Source organism: Cynocephalus volans, chromosome 5, assembly GCF_027409185.1.
Source record: "Cynocephalus volans isolate mCynVol1 chromosome 5, mCynVol1.pri, whole genome shotgun sequence".
NCBI lineage: Eukaryota > Metazoa > Chordata > Mammalia > Dermoptera > Cynocephalidae > Cynocephalus > Cynocephalus volans.
This window is the reverse complement of record NC_084464.1, coordinates 65,852,444-65,873,156: the sequence shown is the minus strand read 5'-3', so window position 1 is coordinate 65,873,156 and position 20,713 is coordinate 65,852,444. Positions and strand designations below refer to the sequence as shown.

Below are 20,713 nucleotides of genomic sequence, written 5' to 3'. Positions count from 1 at the left end.
GTTGATCATTACGAATCAAAATTACTTTTTATGTCCCTTACCCAATTACTTCCTATTCTCCCTCCACTCCCCCTTTTCTACCTCTAGTAACTATAGGTCTGTTCTCTCCTTCGGAAAGTTGAAAGTTTTATTATGGTCTTTTTTTCTTTCTTTGTTTCTTACCTCCCACTTACTAATGAAGACGTGGTATTTCTCTTTCTAGAAGTGTTTTAAATTGTCATCTGAGATAATATTTAAGATAAATCAAGAAACTTCCTAACATTGATGTTATGCGCTGGGGTAAGAAATTACATAAGTACAGCTATGTGAACACAGAGTTGACAGCATTCTCTGGAATACGTTAGTTGGCACCAGTGTGGAGGCTGGGAAGGTAAACAAGATAACCTGGGAGATTTCCCAGTGATGCCTACTTATGTGTGTGAATGTTTAGGAGGATAGGGTAGTAAACTACTCTGCAGCCTAGAGATTGTCCATTGGCAGCCTACAAAGTCAGAAAAACATTTTATTCTTATTACTGATTCATCACATAACCTGGTTAACCAGGTCTTATCAAGTTAGATTTTCATGCTGGGTAATGGAACTATTACTTCTAGACCTAAACCTCTTTAGAGTGATGGAGGAAGGTTTTTTTTTGTTGTTGTTGTTTTTGCTTTTGAAATAGACTCTCTGGTCTTTGCAAAAAACATATATTTATTTTCAAGTTATAAGATTTGGTTAATATTTACTGCTTCATGCTAACAATTTTGTTGCAAAATTCAATAACAGTTACTTTTAAGATGATTTTGAACTGCAGTTTTTGATTTTTGTGTCATATTTTATAAAACAATGCATCTTGAGCTTTTAACTTATTTCATGGCATTCTTTAAGCACTAAGTAAACACCACCTATAATTAAAATAATTGCTCATTCTCTGATGTTTTTATGAGTCTTTTAGATGCCTTAAAAACTTTACAGCTTTGTTAATTTTTTGTTTTGTTTTTGTTGGGGAAATTGAGTCAAGTAGCCTACACTTAAATATTTAAATAGTGTTATGATTCCATTTAATATTTAAGAAAGAAAGAAGTACTTCATTGTGCTAAATCAAGACATATTGAAAATATACTGACAGTGGTGTAGATTATATGACTTTTTTAGTTCTAAACCAGTGCTGTTTAACTTTAAATTTATCTCTCACTTTAGTTTTAAATTTAAATTGAAAAGTGTTTGTAACTCGTTCCCCCAAATTGTTTCTGACAGAGAATTCCTTTCTTAGTCCCTTGCCACTAAAGTGATTTTCAAGTGTTGCAAATCTGCTCTATCTGTTGCCTTTCCTTTTGAACACAATGAAGGCTGTAGTTGGCATCCTCGAAAGGAAAAATGGGTTACTGGAAATTGGAGAGAATCCAAGCCTCAGACAGAGGGAGATGGAAAAACAGAACCATATACCCCGGAGCCTTAAACAATGTAGCTTAGTATTAAGCACAAAAGTACTGTCTACAATATGTATTCTTGACAATAAAAGCTGCTTCCCATTCGTGACTTCAAGCTGAGCACCTTGTACATTAATAGGTGCTCAGTAAATATAAACAGAACTAAATTTGCAATTTGGTTTATTTGCAAGTTAATACGTAGTGCAAAAACTAAAACAGCATTACTTAACTAAGTCAAACTTTTTCTGTACATGTGCATTTCAAATCAAAGAGATGATTCCTGCTCAATTACTCAGGAAATTTTGCCCATCCATGTTATGCACTTGCTTTTGTAAGCTTTTGATGAAATCTCGGGTTTTCCTATCTTTTCATTGTTGGAGATTTGGTAGGAGAAGTTTGGGAATGGGTCCTGGTTCTCATAAAATTATTCTTTAGGTGGTATTTAAAAAAATAAGATGAATATTTCCCTGCAAATGGGGTTGTGTCAAAAGATTAAATATTCACTTCTATTCACAATGAAGATTTCTCTAACTACACTCAGAACTTTGTAATATTTGTTTGGTATATTCTGAACATATATCGAATCTGTTTCTGTCAACTTAAATGTGTTCTTTTTATTTATTTTTCTAAATAAATCCATGAAGGTATATATATTTTGAGTTTCACTTGGGGAGAGGCAGTGTGTATTCCCCGTAACACCTGTATAGCATCTGCCATATGTAAAGGTTTAATAACATGAGTTGAGTTAAATTTTTGTAGTCATAATCTAAATGAATGGACATTGACCTGAAAAAAGATATGTGAAACCAGCTGAGTGCAAGATATCCTTTGAGGCAGTTCAGAATCCTAAAAATAGCAAAGATGGCCTTCTATGTCAGAGACAAGAAAAAATAATATTAAACACATGAGTATGTAGTTTTACCTATCAATCCAATACAGATAACATTAATCGTATTAACTTTTACTGAATTTTTTTTTATAACTAGGAGTGAATAAAAAGCAGGATTCATGGAGAGAGAAAGGAGTGTCTGTTCACAAAACCTAGCTTCAAGTGGCTTTAAAAGAACATGACAATTTTGTATTTTAATAAGCGAGATGTTACTCACAGATGGAAAAATGCTGTAATTCTATTAACACTGGTTTCGTGTTACTTTCCACGGTCTATATTTATTCTAGAATCAAACTACCTTGGAAGGTAATGAGACAATTGCCTGCAGGAAGATGACTTTTTGCTCCCCGCTTCCCCTCCTTCCCGTTTGATCCCCATCTTCTCTGCCAAAATGGTGGCTGAATGACAAATATTCAATAAATGCAAGCTGCATTTTTCTTTCTTCTCTCACTAAATACATATTATATTAAATAAAGTTATGGGTATTGAGCATAAATGTTAGTTATTATAATTTTTATAATCATCATTATTCTTATTAGTGATTCTCTGAACATTATAAGACTTCTCAATATCTATCTAAGCTTCATAAATTCATTAGTCTTGTCCAGGATTGAATGTAGAATATCTTGCATAATTTTGAGTAGGAAGAAACCACTAGAGCCTCTAATTTCTGTGCCATGATTAATATAGTTAACAACACAGACTCCTTTATTCTGAGATTGCTGTCCTGTCTACATGTTCTTCAACCTTCCTTGCTTGAATATATTAGGTAATGAATATTAATGAGCTTTGTTAACTCTTATTCCCTCAGATGCATTCAGTTTCTCTTTCAAATGAGTTCACTTAACCATTTCCCTCACCATTACCAGCTCTCTTCTGCTTAATGATTATTTACATGGCTTCCTGGAGCTATTTTCAGTTTTAATTGGTTTCTTTCAAAAGCAAAAAAGAAGAAAGTTATAATTGGAAATATGAGAGATCTTAAATTTGAGATACCTTTTGTTTTCACTACGTGTTAAGAGCAATGTAGAGTACATAGTTTAGTCATGTCCGTATGCTTTGAAAGTCATGCCTTTTTGCCATTGTGAACACACATCAAAAGGTAAGGGAAAAAACACAGAATGTTAATGCATCCACTGTTTCTATACATGAGCAATTTTTCGTGTACTTAGATGTGACTGTATGATGGTACTTCAAAAAGTTCATGGAAACATAAGTATTATCTTTTAATTCTATTTTTTCCATGAACTTTAAAAGATTTTTTATTTTATTTTATTTTATCAGTATACAATGTGGTTGATTTTTCTGTTCCTTTACTGAATACTCCCTCTTCCCTCTCTCCCCACCCACTGCCCATCAACATCATATCTGTTCACTTTTCTTAACAACTTCAAGGAATTGGGATTATTGTGTCTTCTTCCCACCCCACACCCCCTTTGTTTGTGTATTTATTTATTTACTTTTAGGTCCCCCAAATAAGTGAGAACATGTGGCATTTCTCTTTCTGTACCTGACTTATATCACTTAATATAATTTTTTCTAAGTCCATCTATGTTGCTGCGAATGGTAGTATTTTGTTCTTTTTCATAGCAGAGTAGTATTCCATTGTGTAGATGTACCACATTTTCCGTATCCACTCATCTGATGATGGACATTTTGGCTGGTTCCAACTCTTGGCTATTGTAAAGAGTGCTGCAATGAACATTGGAGTACAGGTATCCCTTCGACATGATGATTTCCATTCCTCTGGGTATATTCCCAGCTGTGGAATAGCTGGGTCATATGGTAGATCAATCTGCAATTGTTTGAGGTACCTTCAAACCATGAACTTTTTGACTACCACTTGCATTTTGCAGAGTCTACACATCCTGTACTGTGATCAGTGTCATGAGGATTATTGAAAGTGCTCCCTAGTGTTAGATATTCAAAAATCACTCTACGATTTACTTTTAAAAGAAAGAAACCCAATAAAAAAGTAAAGAACAGAACTTTGGAATTATTATAAACACTGAGATAGGTCAAAAAGAAAAAAGCTAAAAAAAAAAAAAATTAATAACCTCCTGGAACATTTTGTAAGAGGAACTGATGCGGTCAGACCTAGATTTGAATCAATGTTCCATAAATTACTACATATATAAACTTGGATAAGTTATTTTTTTCTTGCTAAATTAGATATGTTATGTTTTATTAGATAATTTCATTTATAAGTAAATGCAAAACCAATTACTATTAAAACAGGTAGGAAGCACAAAGCTAGATATTTAAGTGTTTAGGTGAATGCTTCCAGAAGATTAGCTAAACACAGGCTCTGAGTAAAATCCTGGTTCTGTTCACTTAACAGTTTTTAAAGACTCCTTTCCAGGGAGGTAGTGTCCTGGGGATTTTGGGGATCTACAGTGTGGCAAGGCCGAGTATGGTCTAGCCAGCTGTAACATGGTGAGGAGATATGGGCTTCTCTGCATTCTCAGCTTCTAGCTCATCATGATCAACAGCCAGGTCTCAGGAGTAGGGCAAAAAAAAAAAAAAAAAAAGAGAAAAAAGAAAAATTCCTGGGTGAATAAGCAAGTTTTCTCAGATGACCGAAGCAGCACAAATTTGAGGAGAGAGCAGGAACTCCATAAGTCCATGTCAGAAAAGCTACTTATAGAGGAAGTCTAGTCCAGGCTCACGTACACTTTGTCCAGTTCCAAAGATGGTAGGAATGGTAAATGGGATTTTTGTGATGTTCGCCTTTAACGTGTCTTTCTGTTCAGTCACACCATTTCAGTCTGGACTATCTGCCTTGTATGCCTGCAGCACAGCTGTCATCCTGAGATCTCCCTTCATAAGCATTCTTGGGCTTATCTTTGTTTCCCTTCTGTGTTAGACCTTCTCTTTCCTATAGCCCATGTCTTCATCTTCTTTTGTTTTATTTTCTTGTTTTGGTGGAGCAGATTCTTCAGGAAATTCCTGAGAAATGTTTTTTGGGTATTCAAATTTTGGATACTTGCATGTGTGAAAGGATTCTTATTATACCTTCATATTTGATGTATAATTTGGTTGAATATTGAATTCTAAGGTGGAAATAATTTACCATTATGATTTTGATGGCATTATTCCCTTGTGTTCTAAACTGCAGCAGTGCTTTGAGAAGCCAATCCATTTTGACTCCCGATCCCTATGTATATGATTTGTTATTTTGCCTATGGAAGCTTCTAGAATCTTGTGTTTGTCTCCAGGGCTCTAAATTTTTATAATGATGTGTGTTCACTGAGCTGGGCACACAACAGACACTTTCAATCTTGAAATGTGGGCATTTCAGATCAGTGAATTGAATTATGTTTTAGCATGGAATATTTCTTTTTTATAGTATTTTATACTGTTTCATGAATGCCATAGCTCCTCTAAGTGTTCAAAGGATATCATGATAGTTTTTCGTAGGTTCCTTTTTTTCTGAAATTCATTTTTGTCTTTAATTCAACGGTAAAGAATTTTCCCAGCTATTTAGTGGTCTTTGGTTGTCTAATCTTATTTAATAGTGAGAGACTAGAAAGCTGATTAGAAGCTCTTAGCATGTAAGTGGAACTTGTCAGTATCATTTTAAGATGTTCCTGCTTGCTGTTTTGTGGAGAATTAGTCTTTCATCTTGGAATGGTCATATTTCATGTAGAGCACTCTCATTCTCTTACCTAGAAGGCACAATCCTGGATGTCAACATCCCGTAAACCAAGTGGGGAAAGAGGCCTGGTAACTCAGCATCTGGTGTGCACATACTTGTCTAGTTTTTCTGTTTTCAGTATACTACCATGCTCTCAATTGTGCCTGAGGATGCCAGTCAAGAACCCTCTGTTTTTCTCTCTCCAAAAAACTTCCAAACTTCTGCTCACATGAGAAGAGCAGTCACTGAGAAACGCAGAATGTGGAAGGAGATCTAAGAATCCACCTACTTTGTAAACGTCTAACAACTCAAACATCTTTAATTTAACCCCACTCTTATATGTGCTCTTCACAGTCATTTCTGGGAGTACTAGGTATCACCAATCCCTGACCAGTTTGAGGACTATATGGTTTAAATGAGGTTGGTATTTGACTTTTCCTATTTCCAAATTTGGATCTTCATGTAACAGTAAATAGGGGTTGGTTGGATGGATTATTAAATAACATTAAGAACAAGTCAAACTTTTAACAACAAAAGCATAAAAAAACAGACCATTTGATAACTAATATAAAATTGGATTGGACACTAAAGAAATTATTAAATTTGAATCTAAAATGAGAGGGTCTGCCATGGATCTCAAAAGACATATTGTTCCTTCCAGGTGTGCATCTTAAGAAACTTAGGGGGTTTGTATATTTGAACTCAAAATGAGATATTGCTCAGAGATTCATAGCTGAATTTTGCTCTGAGTTTTGTGGTTGACCTAAAATCCCAATACAAAGGAAAAGCCCAGGAGTGAAACCAGATCAACCAAAATATGACACTGTTCATGTGAATACTCTGTGACTTGAGACCACTAAGGATCCCTTGACTCTAATTACAATGTGGTCTCATTCAATAAAATGTAGGAAGATCGTGTGATTTCTTTATTGATTCTGGCACCTGTTACATCTTTATTAAATCTACACATGTTCTGAAGTAGGTCTCCAATTGTAGAAAACATTTTTAATACAATGTATTAATTCATATAACTCACAGCTTTAATAATGTGCTATAAAAAGACATTAAACAAATTATGTACTGTGTATTCCCGTTTCTATCTGTAAACATAAAGACCGAGAAAATGAACTTTCACTTTCAATGATGATGTTAGAAAAACTAATGCCATATAAAAACAGTTATAATAAAAATGAAAAAGAAACTCACGAAACAACTGTTTTTGAAGGGGCCAAGTCTTTAATATTTTAGGAAGATTAAAAAATTATAAATATGTTGCCAAAGATTCGGATATATTACATATACATGATTTGGAGGAATGAAATTCTCAAGTTTTAGTGTACAAAGAGAAAAATAAGTGATAATATAGAAATTATATTACACCAAAAATAGTATACATACTATCTTCTACAACACATCATTCATTCTGTAAATCATTTTAAATACAATTCTAAATAATAACCATAAAGTAAACGCAATGTTATTTGTTTTTTCAATTACTTTTTTATCCTTTCTCAGGAGTCATATATTCATCAAAGAATCATAGAGATTCTACGAGGCTAGCATATGTCTTCACGTATCAACATAGCTAGAATGTAACTGAAAATAAATATATGACATTAGTATTCTGCCTAAGCTATTATTATTTATTTGAATTCTCTCAAAGAAGAAAGGGAAAAAATATATAATTAGGACTCATACTATTTTGTTGCACGGGGAGGACTTATTTAAGAATAGTTCTTCAGTAGGGGTTCTGCTGTTGAATTAGTTGGAATAACAGGGTATGGATATACCCTCCCCCTGAAACAATTGAAAAAACGCACAAAAACACAACACCCCCCCATCCCAAATACCCCAGACATATATTCCTATATTCATTCATTATACATATATATTGAGCACCTACTGTATTCCAGGGATTGAGGGAGAAGGTAAGTGTACAGGAGTGAGCCAAGTAAAAGTGCTGGTGTTATCAAGCTGAAAATCTACTGGAGGTGGCAGAAAGCAAATACTCTAATCCCTTGTTGGGAAACAAGCATGGGCCACCAGTGGCCACTTGTGATCCTTGCCCAAACAGAAGAGATAAATCACTTACTCCTATATTAGTTATAGGGATATATGTAATATATTCTCATAATTTTTTTCCTCTGTTTAGAAACCTGTAAAGCCAAGTAATTGTATCTCTATTAACTTTATATGTCAATAAGTATAATCATTTTTCTTGGTGACTTTCATTCATGTACCAAACTTTACCAATGCAAGACATTTGGCGGAAAAATTTATAGCTTGTTTTCATTTCAAAATGACAGATTGAACCACAAATTGAACTTGAGTGAACCCTATAAAAGTTATCATACTGATTTAAAATTTAAAGCAGTTCATGTGAGAAAGACATTTGTTTGTTCAACTACAAAAATTCCCATACCCTTTAAACTATGCAAAGTCTAACCTGAGCCTGCTTCCTTTCTCCCCCATTGAGGAATTCTGAACAAATTTAATATAATTGACAACTTTTCTTTTTCAAGGGTTCTTTCCATTGAGTATAATTATTTTTTCTGAATAAAATGCTTCTAAAATCCCCCGAAATGAGCATTGAATATACTAAAAATGTGTTATTAAAAAAACCTTTCTTTATTATATCAATAAAAGTGTGCAAACCCTAACTATTGATACACTTAGGATGCGTGGCTTCACCTTAACATCATGTGTAAAATGGTATCAAGATTATATCTAAATTATAACTGAAGGAAGTGAGAATGGATTTCAGTCTCGAGAAAGAACTATTAAGGGGATAATAGACGTTTGATGGGTCTGCCTTTTCACAGTAGCACAATGGCTAATTCCTGTGACTCTTGACCTTTTGGTGTCATGTAACCAAGTATTGGCATTAATCTACTGCCTATCTGTCACCCACGACATTTGGTAGTCCCAGTCTCTGTTTTCAATTATCAGTCATTAGAGAAGGCAACGAGCAATTTCAGAAGAAAACTCACAAAACCTTTGACCTGTTTTTGTAAGATAACCACAAATACTCACTGTAGGTAAACTATCACCTCATTGATTTCAAGATGTAAAGTAAGGTTCTTTGCTATTCGTGGATTTACTGTAATCTCTATTACCTTCAAGTGGTTAAAAATGGACTGTTTTATTTTACTGATGGAGCAGAAGAATTCACGATGTCATTCAGTGAAATCTGTTGAGATTAGAATGATTGACCCCCAGCTGCTGGGCAATCTATAAAAGGAGCAGATTTTTCCATAAAGAAAACAGGAGAGCTAAATATTTACCAAAAGGTGATTGTCACATAGTTGCCTTTCTGTTGGCTCTTTACAGGCAAACACAAAGTTTTCTCTAATATTTGTACACAGTGTGATTGAAATTCATTATTTGTGTAGTAAGTTTATGCACTCATCATTAGGTAACCATTTATTTCATTATACAAAATGAATTATTCATGTACCATCTTCTGTAAGTATTCTAAACTAGTTTTTGACATTCAATATTAATATTAAATCTATGAAAGATGAATATTTGTTTTTCACTTCTAATTAATAATTTTCTTTATCAAATGTTCATAATAAAGATAATACCAAAGTATTTTATATATTTCAGGATGCACTGATGTCCTCAGTAATAAAAACAACTGAATGACTTTAAGACTCCTTTAAAGAGGAGTTGTGTCCAGAAACAGCAAATTTTATTAGACAGATGCTTCTGGGCAATATGTGAATGTTAAAATATGTGCTACTATGTGGTTCACTTTTAGATATGAAATGCCTAATCAAATATCAAGTAAATACAGTTATTTCCTGTCTATCCATTGCAGTAGAATTCTAGACTGAAGTTTTTTTTCTAACTTAACAAATTTAAAAAATCACAATAATGTTAATCTCTTATTAATAAATCCATATTTCAGATAAAGAAATTAACATTTTGATAATTAATACGGTTGGTTTTTAGGCCACCTAGCGATTTTATATAATTAAACTTTTATTGACCATTTACTATATAAAAAGTCCTATCCTAGGGTATGTGTAGAGATACAAAGATAAAAAGCAAAAGCAAAAGAAAACATCGATATTCTCTCAAGCATCTTACTAATAAGGTAAATATAAGGTGACAAAATAATTATAATGCAAACGGAAAGTGATTAATATTATGATAGCTACTGCTTTTTGAGAACGTGCTATGTTCCAGGCACTATGCTAAGATCTCTCTCTCTCTCTCTCTCTCTTCATCTCCAACCTCAATCTCTATCTTCCCGAAATATCATTTAATCTTTCCAACAACACTGTGGAGTAGGCTTTCTCTTTCTCACCTTGAGCTCCTATGTCTTTTCTTTTTATTTTATTTATTTATTTATTTATTTTTTTGATATACCTTTATTTTTTATTTATTTATTTTTTAAATTTTTATTTTGTCGATATACATTGTGGCTGATTATTGCTCCCCGTCACCAAAACCTCCCTCCCTTCTCCCTTGTGTCTTTTCTTTTTATAGCTCCTTAAATATTAGGGTTTTTTTTTTTTTTTTTTCAGAGCAGGTATCTAATATTTCAGGATTAAATAAATGTGGAAGTAGCAAAGTAGCTATTTTTAGGAAAATCAAGGTGAGTGAATATGAAAGGTGAGAAAGAGAAAGGTAGTATCTGGCAGCCAGGAGATAAACTGAACCTATCAGCTAGACCTTCGAGTTGCTAGGAGCTGGGCTAGCACTCACAGTCTTCCTGTTCAGTGAAGGCAATTTCACAGAACATCAACTTTGGACAAGATGTCTCTGTGACCATGAGTTAGGAAGACAAAAACAAGATCACTCCACAATTATTAGAGCACAGATTAAAAACAAGAACATTGCTCAGATCTCAAAAATGACTAAACATCCTCTTTCTGGATAATATTACTGCTTCTTCTTTATCAATTACAGCTTTATCCTACCTCCCTATACCCACCTTCTACAAAAATTTATTAAAATACCTAATGATAAAATTACTTCTGCTTTCTGAGAGCACCCAGTTCAGATCAAAACCCTGCCTCTTGGAACCTTCTCCCAAATAACCTACCATAATCTCAAATGAGTCCTTTTAACAACCTGAGACTTCCTCTGGCGTCTGTCCCATGACATATGTTGAAACAAGTCAATAAACCCAACTTTGCTCATCTACTGGTGTCTCCAAGTGTTCTATTTTCTCCAGGGCAGTGGCATAAAGTAGAAGGAGAAACTACATACACAGGAAAAGAGATCATGCTAACAATGAACACAGGAGATTTGAGCAAGAATCAGTAGAAAGACTGACCATTGAAAAGAAGAGGAAAACTTTTGCCCTGAGACAGAAGAAGCAGTCATTAGTAGTTGAAACTCTAATGCAGAACATTAAATTAGGAGTTGTAAGATCTAGATACTATTCCTGGAATTGTAGTTAACTAAATTTGTGATGTTGAGAATGTTAATAGTTTTTATCTGTACCGTGGGGAAGATAATAGAAGCTCTACCTTGTTGGAGAAGAAACAAAAATTTAAAATATACTAAGTTTATTAAATCAATCATTCCTAATTAATTATTGTTATTGTTTATTAATCACCTAAATATTGAATATATCAATTTTTATACCGATGCCTGATATGTATAGCTGTTATCATTATAGTATTCTAAATAGACATTGAGGGCTCAGTGCTGGAGGGTCCATCCAATCTAAGGATGGCAGGAAGACTGAGACCACCTTCATTTTAACTTGAAAGCTTTCATTATACAAGACTTAATTTAATGTGCTTCAAAATTGCTCATATTTTAAAAGCAAAATAATATATAAATATTTGATCATCAGTACAATTTTTTAAATTTCGAAATTATATTTATTTTATATTAGATTGATTTTAGAAATCAATGGGACTATATCAAACTAAAAAGCTTCTGCACAGCAAAGGAAACAATCAACAGAGTGAAATAGCAACCTATGGAGTGGGAGAAAATTTTTGCTAAATATGCATCTGACAGGGGATTAATATCCAGAATATATACAGAACTCAAGCAATTGTATGGTAGAAAAACAAATGACCCAATTAAAAAATGTGCAAAGGAGCTGAATAGATATTTTTCAAAGGAAGACATACAAATGGGCAACAGATACATGAAAAAATGCTCAACATCACTAGTCATCAGGGAAATGCAAATTAAAACTATATTGAGATACCACCTCACCCATTTGACTGGCTATAATAAAAAGACAGTGAATAACAAAAGCTGGTGAGGGTATGGAGAGAAGGGAACACTCCTATACTGTTGGTGGGACTGTAAATGAGCATAACCACTATGGAAAACAGTATGGAGGTTTCTCAAACAACTACAGATAGATCTTCCACATGATCCAGCAATCTCTCTTCTGGACATATACCCAGAGGAATTGAAATCATCATGTCGAAGGGATAAATGCACTCCCATGTTCATCGTAGCTCTGTTTACAATAGCCAAGATATGGAACCAACCTAAATGTCCATCGATGGATGATTGGATAAGGAAACTGTGGTATATATACACCTTGGAATTCTACTCTGCCATAAAAAAGAATGAAATTCTCCCATTTGCAACAAAATGGATGAGCCTAGAGAAATTTATGTTGAGTGAAATAAGCAAAGCACAGAGGAATAAATACTGCATGTGCTCACTCATATGTGGAAGCTAAGAGAGAAAGAAGGAAGGAAAGAAAGACCACAGTAGTGTGTTGGTCTTACAGAGGGAGGGAACATTCCTAGGGCTACAAAGTGGAGTCAGGGGGAAAGGGGAAGGGGGATGGAGGTTGGTGGATAATTGGGTGGGGAACACAGGGTACGAAAGTAATTTCTGATAATGGGTATGCTGCCAGTAGGAATCTGGCCCCCACATCATGGGCACAAGGAATGACAATTAGCTTTGTATCTCATGAATATTGATAATAAAATAAAAAATAAAAAATAAAAAATAAAAAATCAGGTTATTTGTTTATTTTGACTGTTAAGCTGTTTGTGTTTCTTGTATATTCTGGATATTAATCCTTGGTTGGATGCATGGTTTGAAAATATTAAAAAAAAAAACTAAAAAGAAATCAATGGGTTCAGTTACATAGGAGTATTTAAATTTTTTAACCATCTCGTTTTCTTTCAAGATTTTCTTTATTAAACTGTATTCATAAAGCATTTATGAATAAAGTAAGAGTATTTTAACTGTAGAAAAAAATGGTATTTGAAATAAAACATTCAGGGGAACAATTTTCTTTTGTTCAAGTCTCATATTGCTGTGGGGTTAAGTGGCTTTTAGGGCATCTGGAATCTGGAGTTTACCATACTCTCTGGAATGGTTATCACTCATGGAGGAACAGGTACATATGCATTCACTGACCAATAAATAGGTCTTTATAGGACCAAGTTTATGTTTCTTGGTGGACTAGTCAATGAAGGATATGCTGCAAAGTGATACATCTTGGTAGACGCATATCTTTGCTTTTTTTTCTCCTACTTTTAAAATGCAACATAGATAAATAATAATTCTATGAGTAATCTCTTAATGTTTTTTTGCACTCTGCAGCAAACAATGATCTGTATTCTTTCAACAGCTGGCTAGGCTCCTGGGAGAATGCTATCTTTGCTTTCAGCTACTGATTCTGTTTGTATCTTTCAAGTTACAGCTCTTGTGTGGGAGATTAAGACTGATTACCCACGAATGCACCTCCTTAAAACTGCAGATAAATCACTAAATAGATAAAATTGTAATCTTCTGTTAATTAATTCTACTGTTCAGATATCACATTCTAGAAAATATTTAGCCCAAGACATTTCTACTCAATTTCTATTAGTGGTAATGTCATTCAGAGAGGTATCTGTTTGGGGAAAAAAAAGACCTCAATAATTCATCAACTTCTAAGTTATATCTCAACCATTAAACAGCTTCAGTGTGTGTCTTAAAAGAAGTTTAATCTTTGCAGAATTTTGGCAATTTAGGGCATTTAGGATGTAGTTTGGGGCTTATATAAAAGCAATTCTGTTTCTTTTCACTATCAGCCCATTAATCACGGAACATGAATTGTTTGATTCATATTTTGCCTGTTGTATGCTTTGATGTTACCTTTTTAAATGAACATAGAACAATAAATTATTTCTCTTGTTTTTTCAGTGTAGTCGAGCTTTCGGTTGCTCTAGATATCTTTGCAGTTTTGTATAGATGGAAATGTTTAGAGTACACAACAAACGTGCTCCCTAGAAGCAGAAGGAAGTATATTCACCACCATCATTATGATTGTGACTTGAGTGGTAAAACACATAAGTTTTACTGACTTTTTCATGTTTTATTTTCTGTGATTGTGCATGTGTATGTGTGCAGTAAAGTAACTCCTTTTAAGTTTTTTAGAGAGCTGTTGTTAACCATCAACTCAAATAAATAAACAACCTTGTGTTTGATGGGCTTATTTTAGAGGAATAATTTCACATGCTGGCATGATCTATATGACTCCATGAATGGGAATGCATAAAGCGTACCATTGTAAGCTTTACTTTTTTTTTTCTTTCAATTTTATGGTGATATTCTGTGGCTTACACCTGGAAATCTTCACAACATGCATGTAGCATAAATGGCAATGGGAGAAGAGTATGTGGCATTGGTGGCTATTTGGTAAAATGTATCCTGTTGATCTTGTTATTTAGGTCTGCAGATATGAAAATTTGGATAGGTGATTGTGCTCTCTTTTTAAATACACTTATCATATGTGTATTGATTGATACAAAATGTGTGTCCTAAGTCTAGTTATATTTGTTGCTAAGCCCTCTTTCCTGCCTCACATGAGAGAAATGACAGCTATGGTCTGGGATAAAGTAATGGTCTTTACTAGAGAAAAGAGTTAACCCTGATCTCAATATGTCTTAACACTGCGTCCTTCTATCCGCTTTGACAACTGTGGGTCTGGCTTAAATGAGCTAAGCCCCTTGCTTTTTTGTGTGATTCTTCTGTTTTGTTTGTTTGTTTTTGTCCAGTAATTAAGATCCTCTTTTCCATCACCAAATAGGATTATGGATTTTATGGCGTCTTGCATATTTTCATCTGTTAAAACAGATTTTACTGAAAATGATGGTAGAAAAGATCCAGTAAACTCATGGTATTTAGTTGATGTAACATATACATTGAAGAGTGAGTTAAAAGGACTGAATATTTAATATAATATAAATCTAAAAGCCAGCAATAGAATGCATTTTTCTGATTTTTTTAAACTTCTTGTTTGCTTACATATCTTTTAACCTTCCCAAGACATTTACCACTGCAATGGGTGACAGCACACTGTAACATATGGAGAAATAGAATGCTTAATATTCACCAAAATTGTCACAATATTAACAAGATAAGGCTCTCTCCTATAAAAAGCTTACTTTAAAAGAATATTAAATGTTTGTGTATGTTCTTTTTCATCTGTTCTGGGAGTTTTGATTTTGGTGGTAGATCTGATGAAGAAAATGTTGGGTATAAAGGGATCCAATTGGTGAGCTACAATTATTTCAAAATTGAAAGTTAAAATTGCATTTCAAAATATGGTTGTCATAAAAGCATGATGTTGCCTACTGACATGCATATATAACATTAATTCAAATTATGAATAGTATCATATGTTCATTTTTAGAAATTTCCTTATATAAGAAATGGACTAAATATTAAATAAGTAAATAGAATACAACACATTTGCTAAGATAAAGATTGGAGGAGGTGTGTTCTAGGAGAATGAGCAAAGTCCAGAAAAAGTGGTGTCCCCTATACTGCATGGGAAGGTTCTTTGGAGAGAGGAGAACAAAAACACTGAAAAAAGATCAGCTTTCCCCAGAAATAGGCTGACCAAAAACAAAATTAAAACCAAAAACCAACCAAAAAACCCCCAAAACAAAGAAAGAAAAAAAAAAAAAAAAAAAACACTCAGCGTGGTGGAGTTTATGAGGACTTAAGAATTGAAATCTTGGCCCTGGGATGAAATCTGTTATCTTTCAATTGTAAGCTTTGGGCTTTTGAGCAAGTTATAAAGCTGATGGACCTACGTAGGGTTGTGAGAATTAAATGACATGTGTGCCATACAAATGCCATACAACTAATACTTAAAGAAATTACCATGCCTTCGACCACTGGGGAATGCAGTAGGATGATGCTGAGTGGAAAGAGAGGATTAGATTTCGATCCATTCATGTGATCTTTCATTCAACCAATATTTATTAGAAGATTTCTCTGAATTAGGTATTGTATTGTGTTAGATGCTAATTACACATTGGTGATCAAACCCCTTATTCTCTAGACTATTCTCCACTTTTCTGTGTACTGCTGAAAGACATTGTTTAAGTATACTAACAATGAACTAGTCTCTCAGTGCAGAACAATAGGATGTCATTGCATAGGTGGTATGGACATTGAACAGAGATTTAAAATGAGCTTTAGGAGATAGACGTCTGTTACCACCTAGTTGTCATCACCCAATTTCTTTTTCTTAATTCAGGGATATTAATATTTGCCACCTCCCTCGCATGACTCTTTGAGGTGACTGAGATTAGCTTGTTGAATAGTTGTGGCATCATTAGGAGTGCAAGGTTATATAAATGCAAGCCTTACTCCATTCCTCACTCCAACATGTCCATGGAATTTATTGTCGCAATTATGATTCAAAGCCGTGGGATATAAAAATGTGAATCGCTAGACAAATCGGCAATGCAACTTTAATCTGTGTGGTATATTTAATACAAAATTTTATTAAACTCTTTGAAAATTTGTCCCCTTAAGAGTTTAAGTTAAGCAGCCTGGATTAGAAAACTGAAATTTTATAATAACAGCTGAAATTCTAGCTGTCCACTTTATTACACTCACATCTCACAGGGGATTCCAGAACAGTAGATGACTTTACATAACATGAATTCAATACTCATCTGCGTTATGCAGGTGCACACTTTAGATTAGATCCTAAGAAACTTGTGTCTTGGCTCTTACTTCCAGAAGTATAGTTTTTCTGTTTTTTTTTTTTTTTTGGTTTAAATTTCAAATATAAAATTTATTGTTAATGAAAAATTGAATAATCATTGTTATCATTTAGAATTTTGGATATTATCTTTCAGAATGGAGAAAATGTATTTCTGAATGGCTGGTTGGTGTGTATATCATGAAGTATGGAACTCCTCAAACAGGGTCTAGGACAGTGCAACCTAAGCAAACACATGAACATTTTCGAATATTCATATGAAGTCAGATAAATTGAGACATTAAATAATTTCACTTCAGTTAATTTGTTGCTTTTCGGCCAAATGATCTTGGGGCCAAATTTTCAGTTTTCAGAACTTTTTGGATTTACGAATGCAAGATTTTAGATGCGTATTAATAAAACAGGATAAAGCAATAGTGTACATAGGTAGAAGCAGAATATCCTGTCATTTAAGAACCATAGCTTGGTGGCACCAAATGTCTGGGTTCAGATCTTTTGGTAAGGTATTTATTCTCTGTGCCTCCTCAGTTTCTTCATCTTCAAAATGAGGATAATAACAAAACCTACCTTGTAGTTTGCTATGAAGTATAATGTTAATATTAATAAAATTATAAAATGCTTAGAATAATGAGTGGCATAAAATAAGTGCTATTTAAGTACTCATATACTGTCATCTACTTCATTTAAATTTAGGATCAGAAAATAAGAATACAGTGAGTTAAATTTAGTTTTCAGAAAACAAAAGTTATGGCTAGTTTTAACATTTATACATGTACATTCAGTTATTATATATGCAATTAGTAGGCATTTGCTACTTGTACACTTTCCCTCTCTTACGGCTCACTCAAGAGAATGGACAAAGAGAGATAAAGGAGCAGTGTTTATAGAACTCTGCACTCCTGCCTGCAGAAGTTTAGACAGAGAAGAGGTTTAAATTACGGACCAAAATAGCATCCCCCAAATGGGGTTATTGTCCTTATTTAGTGAAAAGTTGATTAATGATCCCTTTGGGAATGGACCTCTCTTAGGACCAAGATAATGATATTTTAAGAAGACAAAGTCAGGTGAGATGATGTTAGTGTGAGTCAGACAGCCTAAGAGCACCATCCTTGACAAGCTGCACAGGACAAAAATGCCTCCAGGTGTAGCTTACATTTTTTTGTACGCTGGCATAGGTATCTGAGGTGCAGGTGGGGATGAGATCCTTGCTCTCCTAAGCTACCTCCGACTCTACTGGGGAAAATAAACCAGGGACTATTTTGGAGGATGAGGGCAAAGAATTGTGGGTTCCATTGTCATGAGCTTCCTCTTAGACGTGGCACCCACCTGGCCCTGGAACATGACGGTCTAGCAGCTGTGGCTCCCCCATATCATTCCTGGATGGTCATGATCCTCTTCTCCCTCCCTTAATCTTAATCTTTCCTCTAATTTAGGATTCTAAGTTTCACATATTTATAGCAGGGCTCATATAATTTCAATCAATATTCTGCTTATCTTTCTGTATCTCAATCCAATTTTTGAAACTTGAGTCCACTTATACCACTTGTGCACTTTTTATCTTCTTGTAACAAAATTTTAGTAATAAAACGTATCACTGGAAATTCTTTTTTAAATTTCTGTAGTTGTCCAACACCTTGCACACAGTGCCTTGCTGTGGAACTTTTGTAACACTTTCCTATCTTATCCTAGGTAGCTGAGAATTTGAGAAACTGACCAGTACTGAGAAACTTAATGCCATCAAATGATATTGCATTTCTATAAAGAAGCACTTTGTGTAGGTAACTTGTTAACAAAAGGTTTGGTACCCACCAGATATAAACTGTTTCAGACAATACATTATCTTAAAAAGTCAGATTATATAATAATATGCCTGACACTATCCTAAATTCTTTAACATTTCTTAATATTCCCAAGAGGAACAGTTCTGTGACATCATTTGGTTAAAAGTTTGCTAAATGTGGAGAATATGTTTCCCTCTCAATTCTGAGTAAGAACAGGTCTTTGGGAGACTTTATGCTGCACCAGGGGTAAGAGTTTATGAACGTGCCTTTTTTTTTTCTTATTGAAACATAATTGATTATATATATTTGTGGGGTACAGAGTTTAGTATCAATATTTGTGTACAATACATGATGATCAAGTCAGGATAATTAGCATATCATCATTGCATTAACCAATTTCTTATAATCCCCCTTTCTCTCTACCTTTCCCATTTCTGGTTACCACAGTTCTGTTCTCTTTTTCTGGAAGTTCTATGTGTTGTTTTGATTGTCCTTCTTTCCTTCCTCCCTCCTTCCCTCCCTCTCTCCCTTGCACCCTCCCTCCTTCCCTCCCAGTTTTCCTTCCCACGTATGAGGACATGCAGTATTTCTCTTTCTGTGCCTGGCTTATTCACTTAACATAATTTTCTCCAAGTTCATCCATGTTGCCACGAATAAAAATACTTTTGTTTGCTGAAGGAAGAGAAAAACTCTTCTAGGAAAGACATTTTGGAAACAATCTTTTTTGGAAAAATGAATTTGTTTTATTTACTTGACCTCTGAAATGCCATAAATATGGTCCCTATCTACTTGCAACTCCTCAGTACTCCTTTCCTCTTTCCTTCTGTGGCTGTGCTAAATCTCACTTTACCTTGAACTCTGGAGGTTTCTATAACATATTCTTGATTCCTGTATGAAAAATTCTGTTTTCTGGTGCTTGATACATACTAGTAATAGCTTTACAACCTTCACCTTTTAAAGCATTTTGAATAGCCTTTCCATTTAAGATCCAGGAATTTGTATAAAACCCAAAAGGTTATATTGCTTTTGAACTAAAGATTGTTGGTTTGTGGAATTTCCTTTAACTGGAAACACGTATGAGTTTGTGGTTTTAGTGTTTTCTGTTTTATACTATCCTACTTGTTTGTTTTCATTTTCAAAGCTGGATAATTTACCATTAATTTCCATATTTTATAAAAGAGTGACTTTTTCCTTCCTTCCTTTTTCTTTTTTTTCCAGTTGAAAGAGACAAGGATTTTTCTCACCAGCGAAGGCATTACAAAGAATTTCGGTTTGATCTTACTCAAATTCCCCATGGAGAGGCAGTAACAGCAGCTGAATTCCGTATATACAAGGACCGGAGCAACAATCGATTTGAAAATGAAACAATTACAATTAGCATATATCAGATCATCAAGGAATACACAAATAGGTACCAACTTTATATCTAACTTATTATCCGGGCAGGCAAATATTAAATTTTAGTAAAAGCCATAGATTATCCATGTGACCTATTAAATCATTTTCTTTGGGTGTAATGATCTTCAGGCGGAGGTAGAAACACATTGAAAAGTAATTTTGTTGTTGATGGTGGTGCAATAGGAAGTCAGCTTTTAAAACTGGTCACAGGAAAACTGGTGACCAGAGGAGAGATAGATGTTATTCTAACCCATCTTTCTGGTAAACCTGATGGAGAATGGCGAGACTAAAACCATCAAAAAGACTCAGATTTACCGAGGGGTTTTAAAAAAGGGTGTTGAGGGAATGGAATGTGGGAAGTGAAAAGAAGGAGAGGGGGACATGAGCTGTGGGGGCTCTGTGCAAGGAGCTAGGTACTGGGTCTCACCTAGGCTCTGTCTGGTTTCCATCCCCAACCTTGATTTTATCTTAGGGTCCTTATGGATTTTGATGTACTCAGGGTGGAATGAGCATAGCTTTGTTGATACTTTCTTTAGTTTCTCCACGTCTGATAGTGTTGCGTGGCAAGATTGCAACTCCAGGTTGACTGGAAAACAACATAAATTCTTTCATACAGTTGCCTCTCTACTCTTGACTTACTAT

At 34.3% G+C, this 20,713-nt stretch overlaps 1 protein-coding gene across 2 annotated transcripts in view; it reads left to right on the top strand.

Annotated features, from left to right (window-relative positions):
* Positions 1-20,713, top strand: part of BMP5 (bone morphogenetic protein 5) — a 110,321-nt gene that overhangs the window by 37,335 nt on the left and 52,273 nt on the right. For both annotated transcript variants that reach the window (XM_063098025.1, XM_063098024.1), the window contains exon 2: positions 19,892-20,084. In XM_063098025.1, coding sequence (XP_062954095.1) covers positions 19,892-20,084 — 193 coding nt within the window. The remainder of the gene's footprint in view (positions 1-19,891; positions 20,085-20,713) is intronic.